At 37.0% G+C, this 25,542-nt stretch overlaps 1 protein-coding gene across 4 annotated transcripts in view; it reads left to right on the top strand.

The window, feature by feature from the left end:
- CHMP3 (charged multivesicular body protein 3) overlaps positions 1-25,542 on the top strand; it is a 75,680-nt gene that overhangs the window by 15,892 nt on the left and 34,246 nt on the right. For 3 of the 4 annotated variants that reach the window (XM_090281690.1, XM_090281689.1, XM_090281692.1), the window contains 2 exons: positions 664-724; positions 18,925-19,104. In XM_090281690.1, the coding sequence (XP_090137816.1) occupies positions 664-724; positions 18,925-19,104 (241 nt within the window). The remainder of the gene's footprint in view (positions 1-663; positions 725-18,924; positions 19,105-25,542) is intronic. The other variant, XM_090281693.1, reaches the window with a different exon arrangement.

Genomic DNA, 25,542 nt, shown 5'->3' with positions numbered 1-25,542 from the left:
CAAAAAGCACATCATGAATTAATATAAAATTTAGTTTTAATAATTTATCCGTTGATAAGTCAGATTTTCCTTCAATTTTTTGAAACTGAAGAATTGGAAAACACATTATACTTGCATAAGAACGTGATAATCATTAGTCATTCACTAGTTTCTCAACAGCTATATCAATATTTCCCGTTGTCCTTATATTTACTACTTTAGGGATTATCAAGGTAATAAGAGACATAGATTAGAGGAATATCTTTCTTTTGTGAAATGAAAAAGCATTGTTAAAGGGGAGAAGGAAAAAGTGAACTCTCATGACACAGGCAGAGCAGTTTTTGAAATGTAAGTTGAAAATCTTCTCATACCCTTAAAACCTACCTATACCCATGCAACTCTTGAAAAATCTTTCTGTACCTGTGGGTACTGAACTCTCTGAGATCTTGTTTAAAATGCTTTTTACTACCTGACTTCAGATAAGAATCTTTTAATAACTTGGGACTTCTAGGTACTGTGATTAAATAGATGAAAAAATGGAATTTGGCCCTAAAGCCCTTTTTTGAAACTGGCTTTATTTGTTTTGTGCCTGGAATAAATGTAGAATTAATATAAAATTCTTTAAAATTTGGTGAATCAGGAAGTTGGCTTCTTTTATAATTCCTTTTCTAAACTCTTTCCCAGGTCAATGAGTGGTCATTGAAGATAAGAAAGGAAATGAGAGTTGTTGACAGGCAAATAAGAGGTAAAATCATTTATGTCTCCTGTTCCTCACTCTCTTGGTGTATTTCGCATTTAGTTCATAAAAATAAACTGCTTCTACATATTGTAAGACATAGTTGATTCTTATATTATTTATAACTGTCCTAATTATATTGCTTCCTAGTTATTATAAGAAAAATTGAACTCTAATGAGCTCAAACTTTATATTTTGTTAGAACTAAATCGTTCTCTGGCTTGGAATTCAGCTATTCAGGGGAGAAGGGCCACGTTCATTCGTTTGTGACTTTCTAGAGCTCGGGTTAGTGTTAGAAATGAAGCAAGTGCTCACATACTGTGGTGGACAGAATAATGGCCTTCCAAAGATATCCACATCCTAATCCCCAGAACCTGTGAAGATGTTACTTTACATGGCAAAAGAGACTGTGCAGATATGATTAAATTAAGGTTCTTGAGGTGGGGATCCTGGGTTACCTGGCTAAGTGCAGCGTAATCACAAAGAGGGAGGCAATATATTGAGGAAAAGTGAGAGAAAAGGAGATGTGACCACAGTACCAGACATTAGAGTAAATGTGCTCTGAACATGGAGGAAGAGGGCCATGCGCCAAAGAATGCAGTTGACCTCTAGAAGCTAGAAAAGACAGGGAAAGTGTATTCTTCCCTGAAGCCTCCAGAAGAAACACAGTCTTTCAAATTAAATAAACTGTACATAAGTAAGGAATACAATTCCATTTTCACTACTGTATCTACCTTAGCATGGCTTTGTAAGTTGAGAAAAATATATTTGAAACTAAAGTTAATTGTTGTAGATTACCACTTAAAATTAAGGAGACTTGGCCCTTGCCAGGTAGCTCATTTGGTTTTAGTGTTGTCCCAATATGCAAAGGTTACAGGTTTGATTCCTGGTCAGGATACATACAAGAATCAATCAATGAATACATAAATAAATGGAACAACCAGTTGATTATTCTATCTCTTTCCCTCTCTCTCTCTCTCTCTCTCAAATCAATTAAAAAATTAAGGTGACTTGAAAAGAGATAGTAATTTTTAAAACTTCTATGACTTCTGACACTTTCATGGTTGGAGAAAAATTAATACTGTAAAGATATCCCAATATCACTTCCTTTAAAAAAGAATTGGAGAGGGGAATTCCATTCCAAGCCATGATGGAGTAAGGGTTTCAGACTTACACTCCCATTGTAAGTAAAGAAAGAACTGGACAAAGTCTATGAAACATCTGTTTGCAAATATTGAACAACTGGCAATACAGAATTTTGATTACTGAAAGAAGGGGAAACAAAGGGAGAGAGCCCTAATATGTTCTTGATTTTTCTACCTGGAGAAACTTTCTGGATCGTACATAGTACATGGGAGGGGATTCTAAGCAGAACATGGTGGTCTCACTGAGTTGAGGAAACAGATCAAGGAGGCTGCTGTGGCTGGTGTGGGGCAGAGTATCAGAGCGAAGGGCATTGCTCAGAGAAAAAGCTCCAAATATCTGCATGGCGTCCCATTGAGTCTAGCTAAATACTAAGCTCTGCATACTTAGAATGAGATTTCAAGGGGTTGGACAAAGAGCAATTACTGAAAACAGAACAACTACTAGGAAGCTATAAGCTAAACAATTCCCAGTGCTAACAACTGAGAGATGGCAGAATTCTGATCCTACACAGTAATGAGACTTTGTTGAACATCAGGGACATTCAGAAGAGACCCCAGAAGGGTCATGCCTTAAATATTAAGACTAATGGAGCCCTAAATTAAAGGCCACCGTAAGTCCACACCAACAGAACTCAAAATTAAATCTTGAAAGCTGATCTGCAGGCAGTTTAACTGTCTTCCAAAATCTTTAAAAGAACAAAAAATTTAGACATGCAAAAGTTAGTGGAGAAACAGGAAATTGGGACTCAAAATCAGGAAATGTAAACAGACCCAGAAAAAACAGATGATTGAAAACAGACAGGGATTTCAGACAGCTGTTATAAATATGTTGAGGAACTTAAAGGAAAACATGAAGAAAATGAGATAAATAGAAGATATAGAAAAGAGCAAAATGGAACTTCTAGAGATGAAAGGTCTAAAATAAGGTAAAACAAAATAAAAATGTTACTCAATGGATTTAACAAGCAGTGTTAGACACTACAGAAAACAAGATCAGTGAAATTGAAGATAGCGATGCAAACTATTAAAACTATAGTATATAGAGAAAAAAAAGTTTTAAAAAATGAACAGAGCATCAGTGATCTGTGGAACAATATCAAGTGGTCCAACATGTAATTTGAGTCTCAGAGGGAGAGGAGTCAGGAAAGGATCAGATAAAATGATAGCTATGAAAACTGCAAACCCACAGATATAAGGAATTCTTCAAATAGGATCAACACAAAACCTTACCAAGATATATCACAATCAAATTACTGAAAGTTAATCAAGAGATTAAACAGTCTGAGAAAAAAAGACAATAAATAAGAAAATGATAAGAATAATTTAAAATTTCTTATCAGAAACAATGCAACATCTTTAATATGATGAAAGAAAAAAACCCACATTTCTAGAATTTTATATCTGATGGAAATAGCATTCAAATGTGAAGGTAAAGTAAGTTTCATACAAAAGCCAAGAGAATTTGTTGCCAGTAAATCTACAGTACAAGAAATTTTAAAGAAAGTTGTAAGCTGAAGGAAAATTATACCAGATACAAATTTGGGTCTACCTCAGCAGTTCTCAACCTGTGGGTTGCAACCCCTTTGGGGGTCGAATGACCCTTTCACAGGGGTCACCTAAGGCCATCGGAAAACACATATATAATTACATATTGTTTTTGTGATTAATCACTACGCTTTAATTATGTTCAATTTGTAACAGTGAAAATACATCCTGCAATCAGGTATTTACATTATGATTCATAACAGTAGCAAAATTACAGTAATGAAGTAGCAACAAAAATAATTTTATGGTTGGGGGTCACCACAACATGAGGAACTGTATTAAAGGGTTGCGGCATTAGGAAGGTTGAGAACCACTGGTCTACCCAGAGGAATGAAGCATGCAGGAAATAGTAAGTATATAAATAAATACAAATAATTTCCTTCTCTTTTAAAAATTTCTTTTAAATATTATTGACTGTTTAAAGTAGAAATAATAAAGTGGGGCTTATAACATATGAAGAAGTAAACTTATGACAAACTTTATGACAGTAATAGCACAGTTGATTTGTGTTAATTTAGAAACCTCATAAATTCAGTTAGTGTCTCAAAAGCCTTGTTTTATTCCTCTCATTGTATACCTTGTCACATCTATACCTCACTTATGTTGTTAACTGATCTTCAGACCCTTTCTCTTTATGGCATTTCCTATTATTTCTCATATATAGCAGTTTATTAGTTAACTAACTCTAAATTGGTATCAGAAAAAGATTATGGGTTTTGGAGTTTTAATATTGCCAGGTTTAAATCCTGTCTTTGCTATCAGTCATCTATCCATATTAAAATTCTTTAAATCTCATAGAATTATTGAGACAATTAAATCTATAAATTTGTGTAAAGTGTTTAAGACAATACCTGTCATATGGTAGAGAGTTTACTATATTGATGCTGATACTTTAGACAAAATGGAGGACTTTGAAGAATGTGATACCTTTAAATGTTACTTACATATGAGTATTTATCATAAAAACGCTTTTAGCCTCTTTCATTTGGGTTTTTAAAAAAATGTATTTATTGATGTTAGAGAGAGGGGAAAGGATGTGGGGGAAGAGAGAGAAACATCGATTTGTTGTTCCACTTATTCCTGCATTGTTTGGTTGCTTCTTGTATGTGCCCTGACCAGAGATTGAGTCTGCAACCTTGGTGGATCAGGATGATACTCTAACCAACTGAGCTACCTGGCCAGGGCCATGTGGTTTTATATTAGCAGTCATGGTGACTGGATTTAAATATATATGTTAATATATGATAATAATAAATAATATATAAAATACAAATATATATATGTTTTTGCACAAATATATATATGTGTGTGCATGTATATATTTGTGCAAAAACAAGTATCTGCAATACCATGGTCTTAATAGTCGGGATATTGGGTACTCTTGTTGGGAACATGGCAAATTAAGGGGGACATAAAGGGAGATTATGGCATGTTAATAATGTCCTCTTAATCTAGCTCCTGGTTACATGGGTGTGTTTAAATTTATATAGCGCTACAGTTTTATGTACTTTTCTGTAAGTATGATATATTTCCAGAAAGTTTAAAGAAAAAAACAATAGTAACTTAAATAAAACAATGTATAACTACAGGTCATTCTCATATCATGAAGGACTCATGGTAGCTTTCAGTCAAGTGTAACACATTCAGAGCACTCGTGATAGTTAATATTGGAGTAAAATTAAGTTGTTCATTTTGTCCATCTCAAGGAAGATCGTTAGCTTGCCCCCCCATAACTATAAAGGTAATAAATAATATACATATTGATTCAGAAAAGTATAAATAAGACAGCTAAAATTACCTGAAATCATACCATCCAGAGAGGACATTTTGATTATCATCCTTCGAGATATATTTCTGTCTATAGTTGTAGTTCTACACAAGCACTTTTTTATAAATGGACCATAATATTATTGTTTTTATTTACTTCTTATAGTAAAATATACATAACACAAAGTTGACTCTTTAACCATTTTTAAGTGTCAGTTCAGTAACATTAACTATTTACGTTGCTGAGTAACTATCACCACTATTCATTTCCAGCATTAATCCTTCATTCCATACTGAAACTCTATACCGTTAAACAATAACTTCATTTCTCCCTCTCCCACATTCCCTGATAATCACTGTTCTATTTTCTCTCTCTATGTATAATTTGACTATTCTAGGGACCTCGTGTAAGTGGAATCAAACAATATTTTTTTCTTTGCATCTGTGCTGTTTTACTTACCATAATGCTTTTAAGATTCACCCATGTTATGGCATATATCAGAATTTCCTTTTTAAGAGTGGATAATACTCTATTGTATGTATAAACCTCATTTTGTTTTTTCTTCTCTCAATGGACATTTGGGTTGTTTTACCTGTGGTCTGTTGGGATTATGCTGTTACAAACATGAGTGTACAAAATCTGTTTGAGTACCTGCTTTAAATTTTGTGTATATACTCAGAAGTGTAACTTAGGGGTCAAATGGTAATTCTGTATTTAAATTTTGAGGAACCACCATAGTGTTTTCCACAGGACTATGTTATTTTCCTTTTTTAACATCAAGGATTAAGATTCAAAGCAACCACATGTAAAGGAGAATATAGAAGGTCACTGTGCATGCCCAGGCAAAGACACAGATTCTGTAAAGACCTGAGAAGTCTTTAAGTTTACACGTCAAGCTGATTTTCAGCACAGACACCATAAAACAATAAAAATTAAAATGAAACACACAAACAAAAAAACACCAAACAGCAAATCGAGAATCTGATTTCCAGAGTTATGTGATGATTCAAATATCCATTTTCAACAACAACAAAAGAATCACAAGGCATACAAAGAAATAGAAAGTATTGCACATTCATTCAACAGAAAATAAATCAACAGCAAATACATCAACAGAAAATGTTCCTGAGAAAGACCAAATGATGGATTTACTAAACAAAGACTTTAGAACAACTGTCTTAAAGACGTGTAAAGTAAGATGTGGACAAAATCAAGAAAATAATTTATGGGAATTAAATGGGAATATCAATAAAGAGATAGGAACAGTAATTCAGATACAAAATTTGCTAGTTATTTAAAAACGGATTTGAGGAGACAGAAGAATCAGTGAACTTGAAAAATAGTACAATTGAAACAATTAACTCTGACAAACAGAAGGTAAAAAATTTGAAATAAAGAGACAAAAGGACTTGTGGGACACCATTAAACATAGAACATACATATTGTGGGAGTTCCAAAAGGAAAATAGAAAGGAGCAGAGATTATTTTAAGAAATAATGACAGAAATGTCCCAGATTTTATAACAGACATGAATATAATCATCCAAGAAGCTCTACACACTCCCATGTAGGATAAATTCAGAGACCCATGCCAAGGCACGTTTTAATCAAACTTAGAAAGACAAAGAGAATATTTAAAGCAGCAAGAAGCAACGGGTCACATACAAGGGCTCCTCCATAAGATTTTTAGCAAATTTCTTATCAGAAATGTTGAGGGCAAGAAGGCAGTAGGGTTGATATATTCAAATGCTTAAAGAAGAAATCTTATCAACCGAGTGTCCTATTTCCAGCAAAATGAGGGAGAAATTAACACATTCCCACAAAGAAGCTGAGGGAGTTTGTTGCTACCAGACCTGCCTGACAAGAAATGCTAAAGGTTATCTTCTAGATTGAAATGAAAGGACAGTAGACCGTAACTTGAAGCCACATGAAAAACAAATATATCTGTTAAGGGTGAACACATGGGCAATTATAAAAACTAGCAAAATGGTTTGTAATTTCATTTTTTTCTACATTATTTAGACTTGTACATTAAAAAATTATGAGTCTTATGTGTTTGAACACACAGTACATAAAGAAATACTTTTATGACATCAGAACTCAATGGGGGTGAAGACAGAGTACTATAGAAGTAAACTTTGTATGCTGTTGAAGCTAAGCTCATAAATTCAAAGGAGGGTTATACCTTTAGGATATTAAGTGTAATCCCCATGGTAACCACAAAGAAAATAGCTATAGATTATACACAAAAGCAAATGAGAAGGAACTTGAACAGCTTCACTATAAAAAAGAAACGAGTAAACACAAAAGGAGACATTAGTGCAGGAAATTAAAGCCAAAAAAAAAGATAAAAGCCTACAGAAAAAATGACAACATGGGAGAAGTAAGCCCCTCATCAGAAATGACATTAAATGTAAATGAATTAAATTATCCAATTGAAAGAGCTTTGCAGAATGGATTTTTTTTTTTTTTTCCAAAGTGTTCTATGCATATATTTTTTTTTTATTTTGGTTTTTCAATTACAGTTGTCCCCTTTTCCCCCAATTTCTCTCCCCCACCCAGCCCACCCCCTCTCCCGCAATCATATCCCTCCCTGTTGTCTATGTCCATGAGTCTTTTATACAGGCTCTTTAATTAAACCCTTCCCTTACTTATCCCCCTTCTCTCCCTCTCCCCTCCCCCCTATTGACTGCTATTCTGCTCTTTGTTCTATTTAGTTCCTTTGTTTGTGTTGTTCTTTAGTTTCCTGTATTAGGTGATATCATATGGTATTTTTCTTTCTTTGCCTGGCTTATTTCACTAAGCATAATTCTCTCTAGTTCCATCCATGTTGTTGCAAATGGTAGGAGTTCCTTCTTTCTTTCTGCTACATAGTATTCCATTGTGTAAATGTACCACAGTTTTTTGATCCATTCATCTACAGATGGGCACTTAGGTTGTTTCCAGCACTTAGCTATTGTAAACAGTGCTGCTATGAACATAGGGGTGCATAAGTTCTTTTGAATTGGTGTTTCAAGATTCTTCGGGTATAATCCTAGTAGTGGAGTCGCTGGTTCAAAAGGCAGTTCCATTTTTAATCTTTTGAGGTAATTCCATACTGTTCTCCATAGTGGCTGCACCAGTCTGCATTCCCACCAACAGTGCACTAGGGTTCCCGTTTCTCCACATCCTCGCCAGCACTTGTTGCTTGTTGATTTGTTGATGATGGCCATTCTGACTGGTGTAAGGTGGTATCTCATTGTGGTTTTTATTTGCATCTCCCTGATGGCTAATGATGTTGAGCATTTTTTCATGTGTCTATGGACCTTCTGTATGTCCTCTTCGGAGAAGTGTTTGTTCAGGTCCCTTGCCCATTTTTTAATTGGGTTGTTTGTTTTCTTGATGTTGAGTCGTATCAGCTCTTTATATATTTTGGAAATCAGTCCCCTGTCTGTGATGTCATTGGCATATATGTTTTCCCATATGGTTGGTTTCCTTTTCAATTTGCTGTTGTTTTCTTTTGCTGAGCAGAAACTCTTCAGTTTGATGTAATCCCATTTATTTATTTTTTCCTTTATTTCTCTTGCTTTAGGAGATGTATCCGTGAAGAGATTGTTACGTGAGATATCTGATATTTTCTTGCCTATGTTTTCCTCTAGGACTTTTATGGTGTCACGGCTTACATTTAAGTCTTTGATCCATCTTGAGTTTATTCTCGTGTGTGGTGTAAGTTGGTGGTCTAGTTTCATTTTTTTGCAGGTCCCTATCCAGTTCTCCCAGCACCATTTGTTAAAGAGGCTCTTCTCACTCCATTTTATGTTCCTTCCTCCTTTATCAAAGATTAGTTGACCATAGAGGCCTGGGTTTATTTCTGGACTCTCTATTCTGTTCCACTGATCTATATGTCTGTTCTTATGCCAGTACCATACTGTTTTGATTACAGTGGCTTTGTAGTATTGTTTGATATCTGGTGTTGTGATTCCTCCTGCTGTGTTCTTCTGTCTCAAGATTGCTTTTGCTATTCGGGGTCTTTTTTGGTTCCATATGAATTTATGGAGTATTTGTTCTAGGTCTGTGAAATATGTCATTGGTATTTTAATAGGGATTGCATTGAATTTGTAAATTGCTTTGGGTAGTATGGCCATTTTGATGATGTTGATTCTTCCCATCCAAGAACATGGTATTTGCTTCCATTTATTTGTTTCTTCCTTAATTTCTTTCTTCAATGTTATGTAATTTTCAGAGTATAGGTCTTTTATCTCTTTGGTTAAGTTTACTCCTAGGTACTTTATTTTTCTTGTTGCTATAGTAAATGGTATTTTCTTTTTTGTCTCTGTCTCTGCTATTTTATTGTTGGTGTACAGAAATGCCTTGGATTTCTGTATATTTATTTTGTACCCTGCAATTTTGCCAAATTCACTTATTATATTGAGTAGTCTTTTAGTGGAGTTTATAGGATTTTCTAGGTATACTATCATATCATCTGCATATAATGAAAGTTTCACTTCCTCTTTCCCAATTTGGATTCCTTTTATTTCTTTTTCTTGTCTGATTGCTGTGGCTAGGACTTCCAACACTATGTTGAAAAGGAGTGGAGAGAGTGGACAACCTTGTCTCGTTCCTGAGTTCAGGGGGAATGCTTTCAGTTTTTGTCCATTGAGTATGATGTTGGCCTCAGGCTTCTCATATATAGCCTTAATTATGTTAAGATATGCTCCCTTTATTCCCATTTTGCTGAGTGTTTTCATCATAAATGGGTGTTGAACTTTATCAAATGCTTTTTCTGCATCTATTGATATGATCATGTGATTTTTGTCTTTCATTCTGTTTAGGTGATGTATTATATTTATTGATTTGCGAATATTAAACCATCCTTGCATCCCTGGAATGAAGCCCACTTGATCATGATGTATGATCTTTTTGATGTGTTGCTGGATCCTGTTTGCCAATATTTTATTGAGGATTTTAGCATCGATGTTCATCAGTGATATTGGCCTGTAGTTTTCTTTCTTTGTTGTGTCTTGACCTGGTTTGGGGATTAGGATAATACTGGCTTCATAGAAAGAGTTTGGGATTTTCCCTTCTTCTTGGATTTTTTGGAACAGTTTGAGGAGGATAGGAGTTAGTTCTTCCCTGAATGTTTTGTAGAATTCGCCTGTGAAGCCATCCGGTCCAGGGCTTTTGTGTGCCGGGAGATTTTGGATTACTGTTTCAATTTCCTTCTTTGTTATTGGTCTGTTGAGACTTTCCACTTCTTCTTGATTCAGTTTTGGAAGGTTGTATGTTTCTAGAAATTTGTCCATTTCTTCTAGATTGTCAAATTTCTTGTCATACAGTTGTCTGAAGTAATTTCTAACTATCATTTGTATTTCTGAGGTATCAGTCGTGATTTCTCCTCTTTCATTTCTGATTTTGTTTATTTGTGTCTTCTCTCTTTTTTTCTTGATTAGACTGGCTAGAGGCTTGTCGATTTTGTTGATTTTTTCGAAGAACCAGCTCCTAGTTTCGTTGATCTTTTGGATTGTTTGTTTAGTCTCTATGTCATTTAGTTCTGCTCTGATCTTGATGATTTCATTCCTTCTTCTTGCCCTAGGCTTTGTTTGTTGTTGTTGTTCTAGTTCTTGTAGCATTGTGGTTAGGTTTTTTATTTGAGATTCTTCTAGCCTTTTCAGATATGCCTGTATTGCTATAAACTTCCCTCTCAGGACTGCTTTTGCTGTGTCCCACAGGTTTTGGGTTGTTGTGTGCTCATTATCATTAGTTTCTAGAAATTTCTTGATTGCTTCTTTGATGTCATTGTTAACCCATTCATTATTTAATAGCATGTTATTCAATCTCCATGAGTTTGGGTGTCTTTGATTTTTTCCTCTGAGGTTGATTTCTAGTTTCAAGGCATTGTGATCTGAAAAGATGCTTGATATGATTTCAATTTTCTTGAATTTGTTGAGACTTGTTTTGTGACCTATCATGTGGTCTATCTTTGAAAATGTCCCATGTGCACTTGAAAAGAATGTATATTTTGCTTCTTTGGGGTGAAAAGTTCTATATATATCAGTTAGATCCATGTGGTTTAGTGTGTTGTTCAATGCCTGTATATCCTTGGTGTTTCTTTGCTTTGATGATCTGTCTATTGTTGATAATGGAGTGTTGAAGTCCCCTACTATGAGTGTGTTGTTGTTGATATCCTTTTTGTGGTCTTCTAGTATTTGCTTTATGTATTTGGGTGCTCCTATGTTGGGTGCATATATGTTTATCAAAGTCATATCTTCTTGATGGATTGTTCCTTTAAGTATTATGAAGTGTCCTTCTTTGTCTCTTTTTATTGTCCTTGCTTTGAAATCCATTTTGTCTGATATGAGAACTGCTACCCCGGCTTTTTTTTCCGGTCCATTTGCTTGGAATATTTTTTTATATCCCTTTACTTTCAGTCTGTGTAAATCTTTTGTTTTGAGGTGTGTTTCTTGTAGACAGCAAATATGTGGGTCCTGTTTTCTTATCCATTCCGTTACCCTATGTCTTTTAATTGGAGCATTTAATCCATTTACATTTAAGGTTATTATTGACGTGTATTTATTCATTTCCCTTTGTACCTCTGTTCCTCTCCTCTCTTGTTTTTTCCTAGAACAGTCCCTTTAGCATCTCTTGCAATGCTGGTTTGGTGGAGATGTATTCTTTCAGTCTTCCTTTGTCTGAGAAACTCCTTATTTCACCTTCTATTTTGAATGAGAGCCTTGCTGGGTAGAGTATTCTTGGTTGTAGGCCTTTGTTTTTCGTTGCTTGAAATATTTTTGACCATTCCCTTCTGGCTTGTAATGTTTCTGTTGAGAAATCAGTTGATAGCCTTATCGGAGCTCCCTTGTATGTTATTTGCTGCTTTTCTCTTGCTGCTTTTAGGATTCTCTCTTTGTCTTGGAATGTTGCCATTTTAACTATGATGTGCCTTGGAGTGGGTTTTTGGGGGTTCCTCTTGATTGGAACTCTCAGTGCTTCTTGGACTTGCATAGCTTTTCCTCTCATCAGGTTCGGAAAATTTTCTGTCACTATTTCTCCTATCAGATTTTCAATTCCATGTTCCTTTTCTTCTTCCTCTCGTATTCCGATGATCCTTAAATTATTTTTCCTAATGCTATCCTGTAATTCCCTTACATCTTGTTCATATTTTTTCAATCGTTTTTCATTTTGCTGTATTGTCTGGGAGTTTTTCTCTACATTATCTTCTAACTCACTAATCCGATCTTCTGCTTCGTTTAGTCTGCTTTTGACTGATTCTACTGTGTTTTTCAGTTCAGAGATTGTATTCTTAAGTTCTTCCTGGTTCTTGTTAACGATTTCTATGTCTTTTTTTATGCTGGTGTAGTTCTCTGCCAGTTCCCTGTAATTTTCTTGGAGCTGCTGGTAACTTCCTTGAAGGTTGTCATAGTTGATTTTAAGGATGTCGAGTATATTGAGCTTCTTTACCACCATTGTTTTGAATTCCATGTCTGACATTTGGGCTATGTCTATTTCGTCTATCTCTCTTTCTGAGGATTCCTCTTTTCTTTTCATTGAGGGGTTATTTTTGCGTCTTACCATGTTGGATTCTTTTTGTTTTTATTTATTTATTTATTTATTTATTTATTTATTTATTTATTGGGGGGGTAGTCTGCTTTGACTTCCCTCCTTTGTGGTGTAATATTCTTTATCGAAGGTCTGGGAGTTTCAGTGGTGCAGTCTCTTTGATATCCTGAGCCTGATGGTCTTGAGTTACCCTTTATGTCGTTTGTTTATGCTGTTCGGTTATATTTCAGATGTTCTTTGATAGGATCTTCCTTCTGGCTACTTGGTTGAGAGTCACTCTATCTGCTTTGTCTTGAGTTCTTTTGTGGATATGCTGTTAAAGACATAAACACACAGCCCAGGCAGGAGACCCACACCCTCAGAAAGTATCCCCCACTCTATCCTGCTATCGTTAGCCAACTAGCCCGTATTAATATAAATGTAAAGAGATTTGAGCTTTTATACTATAAGAAGAATAGATACGAGTTGTTTTTGGGGAGGAAAAATATAATTTTTGATAGAGGGGTTGATAGATTAATAATAGTTGAGACTGTGCAAGCCAGTTAGTAATATTTACATTGTATGTTAAGAAAAATAGAAGAAAAGGATAGAAAAATACATAGTATAGTAAGAAAGTGGGATTGTATTGTATTTGGGTTTATATAGTAATTATATTGTATTATTTAAAGTAATAGGGGGGCTAAGCTAGACACACAAACGAATAAACCACTATTAAAGAGAAAGGATGAGAAGGAGAGGTTATATGCAACACGTTAGAGATAAAGTTTGTTATTATTGGAAGAGGTGGAGGAAAAACACTCCCCCAAAAAATCCCCAAGAAAATAGAAGAAAGAAAAGAAGAAAGAGAGAAAGAGAAGAAAATAAAAAATTTACCACAACCCCCCCCAAAAAACCCCAAAAGGTTAGCAAGAAAGGAACAAAGAAAGATAGAAAAGAAAGAATACAGAAGAAAGAAAAAAGAGAGAGAAAAAAAAAATTGAACCAAAATATATATATATATATATATATATATATATATATATATACCCCCCAAAAGCCCCCCCCAAAAAAACCCCAGGAAAAGAATAAAGAAAGAAGGAAAGAAAAGAAATTATTAAGAAGAAAGAAAGAACAAGGGAGAAAAAATTTGGGAGAAAAAATTTGGAGGAAAAAAAAAAAAAAAAACGATGTTTTTACTCCGTTTTAGCCTTGGTGTGTTGCCTTCTTTTTCTGGGTCCGCAGCTGGTCTAGTGTGGCAGGTCAGAGGTTCTTGTTCTTTTGCCGGACTGGTGTGCGCACCCGGTTGCCGCTATGGTGCGCGCCCGCGGTTGCCGGCACGGCGCGCTACCTTGCTGCCCGCTGTAGCCAGTTGAGGTGCCCTTGCGCGCAAGCCCCTGCGCGCTCTGACGGCCCGAGAGTTTGCCCCGCGGTTGGAGCCCACTGCTGCCGGGCCGCGGTGGTTCCCCGTTCGTGCCAAGGTGTCTCTGTCCGCGCGGGCGGCCCGAGCGCTTTCCCCGGGATTGGCTCCTTCTTTCGCTGGGGCGCGGCAGTTCCCCGTTCACGCCGAGGTGACCCTGCCCGCGCGGACGGCCCGAGCGCTTTCCCCGGGATTGGCTCCTTCTTTCGCTGGGCCGCGGCGGTTCCCCGTTTGCGCCAAGTCACCCTGCCCGCACAGGCGGCCCGAGAGCTCCCACTGACCCCGGGCTGAGGTGCTTTCACGCTCGCACACTGCCCCGTGCCCTCAGTCCCGCTGAGCCGAGCTCCGGGAGTTGGTCTCTCGCCTCTTAGGGCAGGGCCAGGGACACTTGCGCTCAGTGGAATCGAGCGTCCGTGGGTCGCCGCCTCTCGCTGTTCCCGTGCTGCAGCCGCCCGCCTTCCCTCACCCGTCTGGGCGGGCACAAACAGAGCCTGCGCTAGTGGTCTACTTTCTGGCCTGGGGCCCTGCGCCCACGGGAGCTGTCTAGGGGTGTCTGTGCACAGTCCTCTGCGTGTTCAGTGGGCCCTCCCTGTGCCCGTTGGGGCACTGATCTTATGTCCGTTGGGGAATGTCCGAGGGACGCCTGGACTCACGGCCCCGCGCACCTGGGCCAGTGAATGAGAGCACTTCCCTATGTGCGCCCCCGCGACCCAATGGTAGGGTTGAGGAGTGGATTAGCGCGCCCCTGCGCCTGGGCTCCTCCAGAACGGCCTACCACACCCAAACTTTCCTCCCGTCTCCACCATCCACTAGAGAAAAATATAAAGGAGAATTATGTTCTCACTTGCCCGGCAGCACGCTGTCTCCTGTCCTTCAGCGCCAATGCCACTTGGTCGAGTCCCGTCTCTGCCAGCGGGCAGAGATCCGCTCTCCGCCTGACTCCTCTCTGGGGTAGCCTGTGGTCGGCAAAAATCCTTTGTGTGCTTCCCGCCACAGCTCGGGCAGCCGCCCCAGTCAGGAATCCCGTTTCGTCCCCTTTTTCTCCGCTATCCTCACTAAACAGGTTGTTCCCAGATGGATTTTCTCTAATCCAGCAGTGCCTTGGCTCAACTCCCGCCAATGTCCAGCTGCTCACTGAGGTGTTCTGTCTGCAATTAGCCCAAACTGCAGACGGGTCTCCGGAGCCTAAAACCGCAACCTCTCCTCACTCCTCCGCCATCTTACCTCCTGGATTTTTTTTTTAAAGACTCTATTGTGTGCTATCTAGAAGAGGCCCACTGTATTTTTTCTAATTTATTTTACTTATTTGTTTGTTTGTTTTTTTACAGTTTTTAAAAGATTTTATTTATTTAATTTTAGAAAGAGAAGAAGGGAGGAAGAGAAGGAGAGAAATCCCAATGTATGGTTGCCTCCTGCACACCCCCAACTGGGGGCCTGGCCTGCAACCCAGGCATGTGCCCTGACTGAGAATCAAACCAGCAATCCTTTGGTTTGCAGACTGGTGCCCAATCCACTGCGCCACACCAGCCAGGGCTACTTATTTGTTTTTTTAAATCCTCATCCAAGGACATATTTATTGATTTTAGGGGGGTGGGGGAGAGAAGCATCCATGTGAGAGAGAAACATTGATTGCTTGCCTTCCATACATACCCTCACTAGGGATTGAAACTGCAGCCTAGGTATGTGCCCAAATTTTAGGTATATAAGAGAACACTCCAACAAGAGGAGCCACCAGGCCAGGGGTAGAAGAGACTCACTTTAGATCCAAAGATACAAATAAGTTGAAAGTGTACAGACAGGATAAAAGATACTCCATGGAAATAATAACCAAAAGAGTGGAGGTTGCTATACTAATTTAAGATAAATCCTTAAATCAAAAAAGATTACAAGAGTCAAAGAAGGACATATGTTAATAACAATTTTAATATAATGGGAAGATAACAATTATACACATGTATTCACCTAAAAACAGATCATCAAAATAAATATATGAAGCAAAAATTGGCAGAATTAAAGGGAAAAATAGTTCTACAATAATAGTTGGAGACTTTAATCCACTCTCAAAAGTAGATAACAACAACCAGGCAGAAGATAAATAAGGAAATAGAGTACTTGAACAACATAGCAAATGAACTAGATCTAATCGACATATAGAGAATTTCTATCCCCAAACAAGATACATGTTCTTCTCAAGTGTACATGGGACATTTTCCAGGATAGACCAAATATTAGGCCAAGAATAAAGTCGCAGGCATTTTTAAACAATAGATATCATATAGGATGTCTTCTCTGACCATGTGGTGGTTGGTTAGAAATCAGTAACAGAACACTGGAAATTTCACAAATATGTAGATATTAAACACTGTTATACAACAAATCACCGGGGAAATTAGAACATACTTAGAGATGAGTGAAAACCACAATACAATTATCTCAATCAAAATTTATGGGCTGCAGCAAAAGTGCTCACAGTGAAATTATAGCTATAAAATCACATTGAAAAAGAAGATCTCAAATCAACAACCTAAACTTTACAACTTACGGATTAGAAAAAGAAGAGCAACACAATCTAAAGCTAGCAGTAGGAAGGAAATAATGAAGATTAGAGCAAAGAAAAACAAAATAGAGAATAGAAGAACAACAGAGAAAAGTCAGAAGTGAGTTCTTCAAAAATACCAACAAAAAGCTGATAAACCTATAGCTAGAAAGGAGCATTACTGATGATTCTATAAAAATAAAAACTGTAAGAGAGTACTGTGAACAATTATACTGCACTCCAGCAAATTGGATAACCTAGATGAAATAAATAAATCCCTAGAAACACAAATATCTCTGAAGGCTAAAACATGGAGACAAAAAAAAAAAAGACTTATAACTAGTAAGGCAATTAAATTAGTCATCAAAAATCTCCTGACAGAGAAAAACTCTAGACCTGATGTATTTCACTGGTGATTTCTATCAAACATTTAAAGAACTAACAGCAATTCTTCTCAAACTTCTACAAAAAAATTTGAAGAGAAGAGGCTATTGGAATGGAATGGATGTATTTTGCATGTGAGAAGGACATAAATTTGGGGGGGCCAGCGATAGAATGATAGAGACTGAATATGTGTGTTTCTCCCAAATTTTATATGTTGAAGCTCTAATCCCAATGTGTTAGTAGTAGTTGGAGGTGAGATGTTTAGGAGGTAGTTAGGTCTCATGGGTGTAGCTCTCATTAATGGGATTAGTTCCCTTATAAGAGATACAAGAGATGATCTCTGTGGCCATGTGAGGGTCCAGCAAGAAGCTTTCCATTTGCAAACCAAAAAGTTGGTTTTGACCAGGAACCAAACTGGTTTGGGGCACCTTGATCTTGGACTTCCCAGCCTCCAGAACTATGAGAAATACATTTACATTGTTTAAGCCACCCAGTCTATGCTAAAATAAGTATATACACAAAAGATTTGAAAGCAAGTTCTTGAAGAGATACTTGTATACTCAAGTTCATAACAGCATTACAGTAGTCACTCTATATCATGGTTCACTTATCGCGGCTTCACTGTATTGTGGGATTTTAAAAAATATTATATTTAATTATTTATTGCAGATTTTTTACTATATCATGGGATTTTGCCGTACTGTATACGTATGTTAAAGTTACGTAGGTTAAAGAGTGTAGAATATGTTTTAAGAACATAAGTAGTGTTTATAAAAGTGTGGGAAGGGTTAATAAGGGAGTGGGAAAGGTTAATAAGGGACTGGGAACAGTTTATAAGTATGTGGAAAGGGTTTATAAAGCCTTAAAAATATATAAATACTAAAATAAATGTAAGGTTCCTACTTTGCGGATTTTCACCTATCGTGGGGGTGTCTAGAACGTATACCCACGAGAAGTGAGGGAACACTGTAATCATAGTAACTAAGGTGCTTGCTTTGGCAGCACATATACACAGTAGCTAAGGGTTGAAAACAACCCAAGTGTCCATTGATGGATGAATGGATAAACAAAATTTGGTATTTACATGCAATGGAATATTATTTAGCCTAATAAAGGAAATTCTGCTACGTGCTGCAATGTGGATGAACATTGAGGACATTATACTAAATGAAATGAGCCAGTCACACAACAAAATATTGTATGATTCCACTTATATAAGGTATCTAGAATAATCAAATTCATAATGACAGGAAGTAGAATAATGGTTGCCAGGGGCCGGCAGGAGAGAATTGGGGGTTGTTGTTAAATGGATTTGAGTTTCAGTTTTGAAGCTGGAGTTGGATGGTGGTGATGGGTCACCAAAGTACTTATATACTTAATACCATTGAACTGTGTACTTAACATGGTTAAAATGGTACAAAAATAATCTTGACTGTTCATAAAGCACATAATGTAGACATATCTTAACACTAGTTAATGCTGTTATGATACTTTTAATATATTCAGGTTTTCCATAAGTTGCAGGTTTTTGTAAGTCATTAATGACTACAAAGATTGTGTTCCCATAATTGTGGCAATATTACTTACTGATTATTAGAGCAAGCTCTGGAATGCATTTGCAGAATTAAAGTTTCTTAGTACCAATACAAACATTAGGAAGGGTTTGCAAAAGCAGTTTTGAAATTTTGTCTTAGTGTAATAGGATTTATTTTTACTCTTTAATTACTGTTGTATCTGGAAATAACAAGTACCCATCACATTAATTATTTTAATTGTGTATATCCTCCTGTTTCCCTACTTAAAAGACATATTTAGATCACAGTAAGAACAGATTTGAATACCAATAAGTCTCCTAGCTTGCCCTTAATTTTTTGGTGTCTTATGTTGTGCTTTAAATTAGATATTCAAAGAGAAGAAGAAAAAGTGAAACGGTCTGTGAAAGATGCTGCCAAGAAGGGTCAGAAAGACGTCTGTGTGGTTCTGGCCAAGGAGATGATCAGGTCCAGGAAGGCTGTAAGCAAGCTGTATGCATCCAAAGCTCACATGAACTCTGTGCTCATGGGCATGAAGAACCAGCTGGGTAAGATGGCCATTATGGTACAGCCACCTAATTAATGCTGATGCTCTTGCTCTTATCAGTACTGATTTCCATGAATAGAAAGAACAGTTTTAGCTCTGATTTTTATTTTTTTACTGTCCTAGTTTGGGTATTATACAAAATGCAAAATATAACTATTATTATATTGTTATTTATTTTCTTTTGCCAGTGTTGTTGAAATAATGGCAAAATCTCCACATAAAACTGCTTGGTTTAAAAGTGAGAATGTATTTCCTCATGTGAATGGTGTTATGGAGTGAGTGACCTGAGAGTTGAGTCATAGGTTAAATTTGACATCCAGTTGGTTTCTGTTCCTACTTAATTTCTGTGAAATGAAGAAGTCCTAATTGAGAATTATAGTTGCTGAGAATGGCAGCAAGGAACTGTCAGAAATTTAAACTGAGTCTGAACTCAGAAATTATGGAGGGGAATTTTTCACTGTAGAGTGTTTTCAACTCTATCAGATAGTAAACTCAGAAGACTAAATGTCTCAATGTAAAGGCTGGTGCCAAGTTAGTACCTAATCCATTATTTGATTGTATTTGGCTGTGAAGGTACTGCTTTATGTTCAATTTTAATTTAACACTTGGATGTGGTTTTTAAATATGTGTAATGATGAGTATATTGTCAGTTTCTACAGATACTGAAGAAAATAATCATGGGTTGGGAAAGAGTAAAACTATGACAAACTGCTTGTATCACATCTTCTTAACTTTTTAAAACTGTTATTTCAGCCCTAGAGTAACATATTCAAGCTCTTTAAATACTAGATATATCCCTTAGCTATAAGTCCTTTGAATAAACCAAGTATTCAGGACCTTGAAGGAATAGTTTAATCTTATCTATCATTTTGAAAGCTCAAGTAAATACAGTATTCCCTCACTTATCTCGGGTATTATGTTCTAGACCCCCCCACGATAGGTGAAAATCTGCAAAGTAGGAACCTTACATTTATTTTACTATTTATATATATTTTAAGGCTTTATAAACCCTTCCCACACACTTACAAACCGTTCCCAGTCCCTTATTAACCTTTCCCATTCCCTTATTAACCTTTTTCACACTTTTATAGAGACTATTTATGTTCTTAAACATATTCTACACTCTTAAACCTACGTAACTTTAACAACATATGTATACAGTACCGCAAAATCTTGCAATATAGCAAAAAATCCGTGATAAATAATTAAATATAATATTTTTAAAAATCCCGTGATACCGCGAGGCCATGATAAGTGAACCGCGATATAGAGAGGGCCTACTGTACTCTGGCCTTTTAGAGCCAGCTTTGAAAGTTTCTTGTTTATTCCCTTTTTTTTTTATCCCCTATTTTTGGTGCAACATGCTGAAAAGATACACGTTCGGTTGACCATAAGAAACTTATTTTAACATTTTTCACTATTTTCTTTACTGAATCAACATCGAAAAACATTGTTTATTCTGTCTTCTTTCTCCTATATGAATAAATCACTGTGTGCATAGTGTCTTTTTTCCCCCAGTTGCAGAGATAGAAGTATATAGGATAATACAGTAGATGCTTATGTACCTATTGCCCAGAATCAATACAATTTAATATTTTGCTATATTTATCTCAGTTTTTATATTATAAAAGAAATAAAACATTATTACTAAATTTGAAGTTTCTTTAATATGCTTTCCCAATTCCATCCCCTTCTCTCTTAATCTCCTCAGAGGAAACCAGTATAATAATCTTAAAATTTGTGTAAATGATATTATACTATACATACTGTTCTGTAACTTTTTCCTATTCACTATTGTATTTTTGAAATACACTCATAATGATTAATATATATTTTAACTAGTGGATGGTATTCTATCACATGGATGTATCATTTTATTTTTCTTTCCCCCATTGATGGACATTTACACTATTCAGTTTTTGCTCTTACTAACAGTGCTGCTGTGAATGTCTTTTCACTCTTGCACATGTGTAATGGTTTCTTCAGGACAGTTATATACTGAGAAGTGGAATAGCTGGATTTAAATTATTCTAGAATTGTGAAATTGCTCTCCACAGAGGTTTTACTGATTTATATTTCCACCAGCAGCATATGAGAGTTCTTTTTTACTTATCTTTTGATATCATCAGACTTTTTAAGTTTTGAGAAGTGTTAATTCTTGTTTAGCCAGTGAACATGATCACTGTCTTCTGTTCACCTTTTCTTTCTGTGTACAGGTTTCAAAAAACCTTTTCAAGCAATTACAGCTTACAAATAATTATTAATTTACATGAAAAAAAATCTTTTCTCCCATAGCGTGTACTTTCAGTGGTAAACATAACAAAAGGTCTCTATGCACTGCACATAGTCAACAGCAAGAGCCTGTTAGCCTTTAAATATACCATTGTAACAATATATAATACTGTTTTAAATATGTATTATTTTGTGGCTTTATCACAACTGAAAAGTAAAATATTTGCTCTTTGATCTTTAAACGTTGAAGTGCGGCAAGGCTCTCTGTTCCAGATCCTCTGCTCTTTTCCATTTTCACTCTAACCTTGTAATCTTATCTAACTTCATGCCTTTAAATGCTGTTGATTTTTTATTTTTAAAGACCTGACATTATCACTATGTCATGGCATCTCCATGCATATCTTAATGGGTGTATCAAAATTAATACGCCCACAGAAAAATCTTGGCTGGTGTTACTTCATATGCATCCCCACCTACTCCCTGTGTTTTCTTCTGGGAAGCCAAGACAGAATATAGTTTCAGTAAATGTCCTACATATATTTCTAAAAGACAAGGGTCCTTGCCCTTCTGTTCTTTGGTCTTTCAGTTCGATTGTTTAATTTGTTAGCTTTCCTATTTTCTGTTTTGAGAATAATAATAGTACCTTCCTCATAAGGTAGTTGTGAGGCTTAATTCAGTGCCTGGCACATTGGTAATTGCTATATATCGTAGGTTCTAAATCTTATCATTATTTTCATCATCAAGTTAGTCTTTGCTTTCTACTTTCTGAGAAATTTTCTCAACTTTATATTATTTTTATTCTCTTGAATTCTTTATTTTTGCTATCTTAATTTTTATTTCCAGGAAAGAGGTCTCTGATGGTTCCTTTAAAAAAAATCGTATTATTATTTCATGAATGCAGTATTGTCCCTTATTGTTGATAGTCTTCTTTTTGAAAGTTTTTTGTTTCTTCCATTGTGTTCTCAGAGCTCTGTCTCCCCACCATATCCTTCTCCTTCTCCTTCTCCTTCTCCTTCTCCTTCTCCTTCTCCTTCTTCTTCTTCTTCTTCTTCTTCTTCTTCTTCTTCTTCTTCTTCTTCTTCTTCTCCTTCTCCTTCTCCTTCTCCTTCTCCTCCTTCTCCTCCTTCTCCTCCTTCTCCTCCTTCTCCTCCTTCTCCTCCTTCTCCTCCTTCTTCTCCTTCTTCTCCTTTTTCTCCTCCTTCTCCTTCTCCTTTTCTCTCTCTCTCCCCCCCACTTTTTTTTAGAGAGAGAGGAGGGGGAGAGTGGCAGGAGAATGGGGGAGGCTGGATTAAGTATAGGCTTTATAAGAACCTCCTCAGCAAATAGACTAAGCTACAAAGAACAAAATGCTAATATATTTAATAAATACATTTGGGTTGGCCCCTATTATATGCCATATACATTGCTGGGCACTGGAGGTAAAATAGTGAACATTACAGGCACAGTCGTTGCCCTCTAGGTATGGAGTAGAAAGCAAATAATTGAATAAATCTAATAAAAATAAAAATAATAAATGTATATTTATAATTGTGAATTGTAATAAGCACTAGGAAACTGTAAACAGAAAATGCAGTCAAAGATGGCTCCTTATACACAAGGGTGAAATCTGAAGGAGGATGAACAATTAAGTGTATATGTTGGGGGATGTTCCAAGTAGAGCGCCAGCATGTGTAATGGCTGTGGGGCCAAAAAGAACAGTGCACTCCCAACACTGAAGGAAGAAGGTCTTGGAGGCTGGGTACCCCAACTCTCAGGTTGATGGCCAATGAGGATGGGCCGGGGAGTGGAGAAGACAGTTTTTACAGCTGTTAAAAGCAAGGGTTCTTAGAGACAAGTTCAGATTGAGATGTGCTGTGGAGATGGCATAGATAAAATGCAATGGGAGTTCAGAGGAAAAGCATTTGGGGGAGAATCAGGGCGGCACCTAAGTAGAGCAACTAGAGTGCACAAAAGCTCAGGTGAGTACTTCAGGCTGTGCTCAGTCAACAGCACTTGGTTCAGTTTGATGAGAGTGCATCAGGAGGAGCAGTGGGAGGGGAAGCTAGAAAGGTTTTTGGAGTCAGTTTTGAGAGTTAAGCTGAGGAATTGTAATTTCATTTCATAGGCATTGGAGAGCCTTGGCACCTAGTAGCACACACTGCAGATACAGGGACAGATGGATACAACAAGATGGGGGCAGTGGGACCTGGAAGGTACTGGGCAGAGCCTGAATAGGTCAGTCTAATGGGATGGAGTGGAAGAGAGGACAAGACGAAGAACTGTTCTGGATGCAGAGTAACAGGGACTTGGTGAAGATATAATATAAACAAGCTTGAGATGCTCCAAACCCTTGAACATGAAAAGGCTGCAGAACCGTTAAAAGACACTGGGAACCTAGGGATAGGAACAGACTTAAGAGAGAAAGGAGGTTCTATTTGGGGCTGTCCAGATTCCCTGAATGAGGATCACCTGGTTTCCCCAGCACCAAAGACACTGCCTGGTGGGAGGACCCCCAGGGAGGGGTGTTGAGAGGGTTTATAGTAGGATGTTGCTTGTTGGCAAATTAAATAATGCAGAGAAGGTAACTGAGGATAGAACCTAGGATAGGCAAGAGGGAGGAGTCTACATTTAGGGGGTGAGAAAAGAGAGAACTAGAAATAGTTCTGAGAGGTCTTGCTTTGGATGTGCCTTATCCCACCCTGCACCCCCACCTGTTGCTGCTTTGAAAAGCCACCATTTGATGCAGTAATTCCTTTTCCTTAAGATGTTCCTCTATTAAAATGCAGATGTCTCTGGGAGGGGTAGTATGTTAGGCCTTGTCATCTATTAATATATTGTCATGATTAGATGCTTTCCAAGTGATAGCTTTCTGACAGCAGCATCTCACAGAATAAGACAGATGACGAGTGTGTTTTGATTGAGGGGAGAAAGTTAAGAGGAAGGTTCAAAGGTAGGAAAGGAAATAAAATTACCATATGATCCAGCAATTCCACTTTGGGGTATATACTCAAAAGAATTGAAAGCAAGGATTCAGACAGATGATTGTGCACCCATGTTCCCTAGCATCATTATTCACAATGGGCAATAAGTAAAGGCAACTCAAGGGTCCACTGAAGGATGGATGGGCAAATAAAATGTGATATACACACACACACAATGGAATATTACTCAACCTAAAAAAGGAAGGAAAACCTGACACAAGTTACAGGTGGATGAACCTTGAAGGAATTATACTAAGTGAAATACACCTGTCACAAAAGGACAAATACTATATGATTCCACTCCTATGAAATACCTAAAATAGTCAAATTCATAAAGAAGGAGGGAGGGAATAAGAAGTCAAGAGTTAATGGTACAGAATTTCAGTTTGGGAAGCTTGAGGAAAGTTCTGGTGATAGAGATGATGGATGCACAACAATGTGAATGTACTTAATACCACTGAACTGTACATTTAAAACTGGTTAAAACATTAAATTTTATGTTATACGTGTTTTACCACAATTGAAAATAAAAAAAGTGGGGCAGGCCTGGGTGCTAAGCCATGGTGGGGTCCTGGTGGCAGGGACAGAATAAGAGCCTAAGCCTTTGAGCGGTGGTGGCAGAGTGTCTAGAGGGACAAGAAAGGCAGTAAAGGGAGGCCAGGCTGGGGCAGTACCTCTCCCCAGGTACCTTGTTGTGGTTTCCTTCTTTGGCTTTGTTTCTTTGTTTCATTTTGTGCTTTGATTGGAGTACTTCAGAGTGAGTTTACAAAGTATGGATCTTTGAGGTGAAACATTACATTTGTGAAATGTAAGCTAGTTTGTTGAATGAAAACACATTTTTAATAATTTCTTAGTATTTTTAACTTAAAAGTTATCTAGGCTTACTGTAATTTTCATTCTAGTTGCAGTAGCTCTTCTAGCATAGGTTAGTGATGCCCAATCATCAGTTTTGTCCTTCAGGGGACATTTGGCAGATTTGGAGACATTTTTGGTTGTCAGAACTGGGAAAGGGGGAATGTTGCTATTGGCATCTAGTGGGAAAAAGCCAGGGATGCTGCTAAGCATCCTAGAATATATAAAACAGCCACCTACAACAAACAGAAATATATCAAATAAAAAGTAAATGCTCACCAATACCCCTGTCTTGGTCTCAGCCCTCTTATCCACCAGTAACCCCTGGGAGTGTTCTGCAGTTTGCTTTTTGAATCTAACAGTGTGTATATAAACAGTATATGTACATACACACA

The sequence above is a fragment of the Furipterus horrens genome, unplaced genomic scaffold, assembly GCF_987537825.1.
Source record: "Furipterus horrens unplaced genomic scaffold, mFurHor1.1.pri manual_scaffold_6, whole genome shotgun sequence".
In the NCBI taxonomy this organism is placed as follows: Eukaryota; Metazoa; Chordata; class Mammalia; order Chiroptera; family Furipteridae; genus Furipterus; species Furipterus horrens.
Note: the sequence above shows the minus strand (reverse complement) of the source record. Positions and strands in the feature narration are given on the sequence as shown.